The 7,034-nt window shown below is 47.1% G+C and overlaps 1 protein-coding gene across 1 annotated transcript; it reads right to left on the bottom strand.

Annotated features, from left to right (window-relative positions):
- Positions 1-631: 631 nt before the first annotated feature.
- On the bottom strand, positions 632-5,331 carry LOC104468378 (RNA-binding protein Raly-like). Its single transcript, XM_010082484.1, has 3 exons — positions 5,107-5,331; positions 4,487-4,594; positions 632-730 (listed from the first exon to the last, which is right to left on the bottom strand). Exons 1-3 carry the CDS (start codon positions 5,267-5,269, stop codon positions 666-668), a joined length of 336 nt encoding a protein of 111 aa, XP_010080786.1. The 5' UTR covers positions 5,270-5,331; the 3' UTR covers positions 632-665.
- Positions 5,332-7,034: the final 1,703 nt, after the last annotated feature.

The following is a 7,034-nucleotide window of genomic DNA, read 5'->3' as shown; positions in this document are numbered from 1 at the left end:
GCCTGTCACCTCACACGCAGAGGACACACCAGTGCTGTGCCTGATGCGGGGTGGGAAACCCAGAGGAGCTGGCAGGCACCCAGCACCGTAACTGCGTAGAAGGGGACTGGCTCCAGGCACTGACGATGCCAGCACACACGCAGATGCAACAGGGCGACGGCTTGCTCTGCCTTGTGCTTTGCTCCCACGCTCCTTCCCAGTCTCATTTCAGCACTGGAAGCTTTCGACATCAGAAGGGGCAAGATCCACAAGTCCTCTGCAGCATGGCCTGGGAATGCCCCAGCCCCTCGGCGTTCTCCAGACAGGTCTCTGCTTTGCTGATCCTTGAGGCAGGAGCAAACACTGAGTGAATTCTTCCTCACCAGTCTTTTACAACCTGTGCTGCAAAACACAACGCTTAGCCGCAGCGACAGCGGCAGACACGAGGCTTCCCTCGTGCCTCCTGAGGTGTCAGCGCCAGAAGGGCTCTACGAGGCAGAGCGGCCACGTCCCGACTGTCTCCCTTGAGCATCTCCATTTGGCTGGGGAGGTGGTGGTAGGGAAGAGACACAGACATTTAGCACAGGACACCGGGCTTGCGCCCCGAGAGCCTGACCTCCCTAGTACAACTCACTGCTTCCAGGTACTTTACCTTCGTGCCGGACTGGACCTTGATGAAGCCTTATTCATATTTCTTCTTTCCACTGCTTTTTTAATATCTGTAAAGAATAATCAACCCATCTGTTCAATGCTATGGAATAAAAAACAAATCATCAGCATAATTCAAATGAAAGCAACTTAAGCTCAACAACATCCAGATGATGCAAGAAAATCCATTCAGCAGAGAGACACTGCCACTTTGACAATTTTTTATTAAGTTTAAATAGTACAACGTAATTAAATTTTAATGGATTTCTCTGACTTCAAAATAGGGTGGGCAGCTCGGGGGAATTTTTAACCCTGTATGCTCAGGCCCACATCCAGACTCTTCATTCCATAAGAGAACCTCTTTCTTCTGCAGTCTATGAGCAAGCACAAAGCGACTCATGGACTCTAGGAGAAAAAGCAGAGTCTGGAAACCTCCAAGAAAGGAAGCTGATGGCCAGTCCCGCAGCACGTGCAGCCACATGCCAAGGGACAGCTGCAGCGCGAAGGCACACAGCCTCCTTCCCCGGGAAACGGGCCCCGGGCGCCCGGAGCACCAGCTCCCTACGAGGCCAGCGCGGTGCATGCACAACACCATTGCTAGCGTGGTCAATGGATCAGAAATTTGGAAATTGGTTGGCTTCTGAGCATCTCCATGAAAAACACCATGAAGTGAAAGAAGTAAGAGCTGAAGAAACAGAGTCTGGTCCCCAACCAGGAAAAGTGAAGTTGCCCAGAAGCGGCGGGGGCCTGTATTGTTCTACCGTGAGGAAACAAAACCTTCTGCAACGGCTGATCGGCCGTGCTGGCCGGGGGGTGCGGTGGCCCAAGAACAAACAGAAATTACTTCAGCTGTTTTACCCTGAGAACCTTTTAAGAAAAAAACAAACCTAGGTCCTATCTGCTCCCTGAGAATCTATCAACAATTAAAATTAACTACCTTCAAAGCTCCTGCAAGTCAATAAACATGCCACGATGTCTTTGGGCAGACTCTGTCTTAACGTCTCCTGTAACTTCCCAAACTATCCTTCATTACTTTCAAGATTAAAATTGGAATTAAGGGATTAGTTCTAATTTTTGCTCTTGTCAATCAAGCAGCAGTGTGTCCTCTCTTTAAGGGGCAGAGGCAAGTGCCACCTGCACACTAACCCCACCCGCAGCGCAGAGCAACCTCTGCCCTGGCCACTGTCACAAGCCACATTCCATCGGCATTAGTCCCTAAACGGCTTTACTCATCAAAGTTCTGAAAACACAGCTACACATTTGGGGAAGCCTTAGTATAAGGCAACACTGAAGTGAAATGCTCCCCAAGCCTTCACCTGGACTGTGTTATTAGCAATTATACTGAATACTCGGACTGTGTAACTGAAGGAACTGTTACCCTTTCCCCCCCCCCCCAAAGCCTCCTCCTTCCCCTTCCCCCCCCCCCCCAAAGCCTACTGCTTGCTTTAAACAAGATGCTATCTGCTGTCTTTGGTTTAAGATTATTTTTATTTTCTGTCTTAAGATGCTATTGCAGAAACCTATTACAGTTTTGGTTTTTGTGGTTGTTTTTTTTTTTACACTCAATACCATACATTTCTTTCAAATTAAAAAAAAAAGTATTTAAATCTGAACGAAAATAAACTACTAGAAGAAAAAACACCTTTGACAGGGATCCTTCCCTTGTGCAAAATTAACAGATTTAATAACCTTTTATTTAACGCCAACAGCATTTACAAGAGAAGTATTTGAACATTGACAAAACTTCAAGGAAAAAAAGTCTTCTGTCCTGTAGGATTTTGAGATGCCAGTGCCACTGCAGTCACACAGTGGAACTGGCTGAATAAACACAGGTAACAGGAGCGGCTCGACTCATTCCTGCCTCGAGTGTGGCAGCGGCACTGAGCTAGAGCTTATCTTTCAGCCAAAGATGAGGAGCACAGAAACCACCAAACTCCAGGAAGTTATTCCAGAAGTAAACTACTGTGCTGTTAAAGAAAACTGTTTATTGCCATGGAAGGACTCGTCATCCCTATGCCTCCTAGCCGAGGACTCCCTGATCTGCCCGTGACACACCGTCACATCACTGCTGTACCGTCAGCCTTTCGCTAGGGCTCGTTCTTCAGATTTTTCTGAGCCTTCTCCAATTTAGCGTTATCCCTTGTGAACCAGGCGCACCAGACCTGAACACAGCGTTCCAGCAGCAGTAACCCACCGGCACCAAGCCCTCCCTCCTGACAGATCCATGTCTGCACACAGAGCCGCTCTGTTCCCTTCTGCCGTCACTGGAAGCTCAGGGCTGCCTGCATCCAGCTTAGGGAGGAATCGGGTCATTTCACCACCAGCAACTCAATCGTCATGATGTCATTCTCTTTTAGAAACAGGATTGCGTGTTTTCTTTACGAGTCACTTTTAAAAGCACCGTATGGCCAGGAATAATTTTTTTCAGAACATCACTCAAAGCACTGAGCAGCCCCATCGATGTCCAACCAACAGTCATGTGAAATCCATCTAACCCTACGTTGGTTTTAATTGCTCAAGTTTCTTAATCAAATCAAACATCCTACAGAAGTCTCACATCAACTCTGCTGCTTTCAGCCGTAGAGCTCGCAGCATCATAAGTTAGTTTGACAAGATTTATTTCCATTTGCATTAACTAATTCACTTCTCACCCAGAGTGAGGTGAAAGAATCCCGTCATTACCAGGGGCTGATGCCAGGCTCGTCCCATTTACGCTGCCCGTTGGTACATCCACAGCGCTCTGCCAGGGCCCTGGAAACTCCCTGGCTTCCCAAGGCTTGTGGAAAACCAACATCAACAGCCCAGGCAGGTCTCCACTTCACTGAGCCTTACAGATGGTCGTTACATTTAATTTTTTGGAAGGGTCTAGTTTTGGTAGCTGCTGTTTTACCTTTTTTAGTCTGCTACTGAAATGGAAATTTATTAAAAACACCTTCTGCCTCTTCAAAAACAGAGAGCAGAAACATTAACTGAAGATTAGGTGGTCCTTTCCAGTAAGAAATTTTATCACTTCCAGTGACACCTCAGCTTCTAAAAGAGCCGCAGTTGTTCCTATTTAAGCTTCTAGACTTTGACAATGCTGACCATAATTTCTTCTTGTATCCTCCCACCCTCCTTATCTGTTTGTCTCCACTCCCATCTTCAGGCTCATATTTGCTACCCCGTGCACACCCTCCCACAGGCTATCACCTACTGCTCCTTCGATTCCTTTCCAAGTCAAACTGTTTTTCTTCAAATTTCAATAGGATTACTTCAAAAGTACTTTTTTTTTTGCTTGCATTTAACAGATTACTCTTAGATTTCTAACCATTCATTTCTGTTTAAGCTTGCTCCCAGCACATTTAGCAGAATTACTTTAATCTTTATGTAAACGGCCTTTTTAAAGCACCTGGTATTTATAGCGCTACTTACAGACTGATTTCACACATGCCAAAAAACCCAAGTTAGGACAGCTTATCTAGCCAGCCGCTAAGTGCTGTGACCAGTGCCTCTGAACCTGTCAGGATGAAGCCCAGTATTGGTTTATAAACGTTTCCAAAGCCACGTGCGTGAGGTTCCAATGACCGCTCTCCAGGGCTCACACGTGGAACCGTTTCTCGCACAGGGCAACAGAGCTTTTGAAATCCCAACACATAACAACGGTTCAGAGTACGGCCTGGGCAGCAGCAGAACACACTGCGGACGAACCACACAGCACTCGTGGCAAACGACCCAGAAGGCAAACACCCAGAAACAGCGATTTTAGTCTAGCACCAGGCGACTTTCACACAGCAATCCTTCCGGAGAGCTTTGGAACAGCAGCACTCTGTGCCGGAACGCATGCTGGGGGCAGCGGGAGAGCACGGAGCAGTTTCCTTACCTAATCTATACCCTTTATAAAGGCGACCCTTCTCACCGTCCAGAGCGGCCTGGACATCTTCGAGACGGTCATACTGCACGAACCCATAGCCATGGTACATGCTGAGGGCTGGAAAATCAACAGCAGGGCAAGACCGGTTACAACCACGCGACAGACTAACCCGCGCCCAGGCCATCGCGTCACCCCACCAGGCCAGCGAGCAAAAGGCTCTACCCAGAAACAACCACGCGAGGTTCCTGGGAAAACCAAATCTACCAGGATCAACATGCAGAGCTTAAAGACTCTAAAATATATTGCACAGATCAGCTTCCTTCTGACAAGGCAGTGACCAAAATACAGCTCAGAAGTGACCACGACTCAATTAAGAGATTATGAGGTCACTGGAAGGAGCACTGTAACCCCAAAGCTGAAACGCAGCTTTACAAGGCATTACATTCAGCTGTGCTGAAGGAATCACTTTTTCAGGGAAGATGCAGACAGAGGAGATTGTCATTAAAAGGTCACTTTTTAGGTACAACATTAGTCACTCCTCTAGTCATCATCAAATAGTATTTGACAAGCAGGAAGGCTGTCTGCCACTGAATTCCCAGCCACAAAAAGGCATAAGATAATATACTAACCCCTGATTGTGCCATATTTTGAAAATATCTCTTCCATTTCTTCACGAGTCATGTGGTCTGTGGGCAAATTGCCGATAAAAAGTCTTCTCTCTAAATCCTGAGGATTGGTGCTGTTAGTGAAGTCGCTCTGGTTGATGCTATTGCTCTTGCGTCCTCGAGTCATTTTGCTTTCGTTCCAAATCCAACTCTTCGCAAAAAAGAAAAATGGCCAGGCATATAATTTCAGTCCATGACATTAAAATTAAACTGGAACAAGATTAAACTTAACAGCTTTGCAGACTAGAAGCCAACTGGGTCTGCGTGACGCACACTTCACTCCAGAGAAATCTTAACACAGGGGCTCCAGAGGGCTGGCAAAACGCACACGGCAGCACTCCGGCTGAGCCTTCCTGTCACACCGAAAAGTGGTCTGCCTGATGGCTTTGCAGATAAGTTTTAATAGTTTAACTCCAGACTAAGATACAAATAAAACTCATTTTCCACTAAAACGTCTTAACTTTAAGCTTTTCAGTACTCCCATTGTTGTCATATCCATTTCTTCAGTCCACTGGTAGAAGTGTTGAAATTTATGCAATATTTTAATAAGCGGAAAGGAAACACTCATCGCAACACTGCATAACAGCACCCAAATATTTCAATATCAGCTTTGCGAGACATCAGGGTGTACTGCTTGAATGCCCCTAAGTGACCGCACTCGGATCACTGTCCTACACGTGAGATCCTTGCTGTCCAATACCCAAAAACGCAGCTTCTCCTTCACACCCCTCCTGACCAGCACATCCAGACATCAGCTCCCACAGAAGGCGGGTCCACAGCTGGAAATTTAACCACCCCCCACGAGTGCTGCACCGCTGCCTCATCTCCCCCAGCTCAGCACAAGGACCCGTCGGTAACCCACGCCGCTGCAGGGAACGCTGGAGCAGCCGCCAACATTCACTGCACAACCTTACCCCAGGAATTACAGAAAAATCCCACCAAACAAAAACCCCAAAGAAGAAACTCCACCACGCTAACAAAAACCGCACCTATCCAGCCCAGGAGTCACACTCTCTGGTTTAAAAGTCACCATTCCCCAAAGCTTAAAAACTGAAAAAAACTGAAACTTACAAGATGAACTTGAAAGTTTGAGAACTATTTAATAAAGCTGTCCTACTTCCTAAACAGGAGTACAGAAGGGGATTTCTGTTTATGACGTGCCAGAAACTGGGAAAAAGAAAGCTGAAAAACTGAAGTAAATCAACAGAAACTTCTGCTAGTAATGACGAGGTGCCTACAGCCAACCTGTATCTGCTGCAATTTAAACCTCTAAATAAACAAGTCAGCACAAAAAGCAGTAAGAAATTCCTTTTTTTTTTTTTTTCCTGAGGGTGGGGAGAGCAGGGGGTGGCAGGGCAAGAGGGTGCAGGAGCCTTCCGTACGAAGGAAAACAGGGAGATGCTTTTCCACTTGCAGGTCACTTCCACAGCAAGGCAATAAATCCCAAGCCCTCGTCTGGGTGGAATCACTCGAGAACTTTCATACCAGAGCATTTACTGCCTCTCACCCACTTGTTAGCTTTAGTAACCATAGGACCAGAGTAAATGACTGCTGTCCCAGCTTTAGGCGAGCTACCCCAGGTGAAGGACTGATTCCACTCTGAGTCTTTCTTCTACAAATGCAGCCGGAGAGGCCGACGACGCACCCGGGCAGCTCGAAGGTGCTAATCCCCCCGCGCAGAAACCCACCGCCCAGCTCAGCAGGTCCCTACGACAGGACAGCCCGCATCCGCTCGTGGGACAATAAATCCTCTGGAAGTTAATTAAAGCCACATTTCCCTAAAAATCTCATATTTTAGACAAAAGTTATTTATTGATAGTGCTACAGCTTCAGGAAGCAGCTGAAGCGGGACCCTGGACCTCGTCTGACACCAGGGGAACGTGACACGGCAG

This window comes from Pterocles gutturalis, unplaced genomic scaffold, assembly GCF_000699245.1.
Source record: "Pterocles gutturalis isolate BGI_N339 unplaced genomic scaffold, ASM69924v1 scaffold35639, whole genome shotgun sequence".
Taxonomy (NCBI): domain Eukaryota; kingdom Metazoa; phylum Chordata; class Aves; order Pterocliformes; family Pteroclidae; genus Pterocles; species Pterocles gutturalis.
The sequence above is the reverse complement of the archived record's forward strand: the minus strand, read 5'-3'. Positions and strand labels throughout refer to the sequence as shown.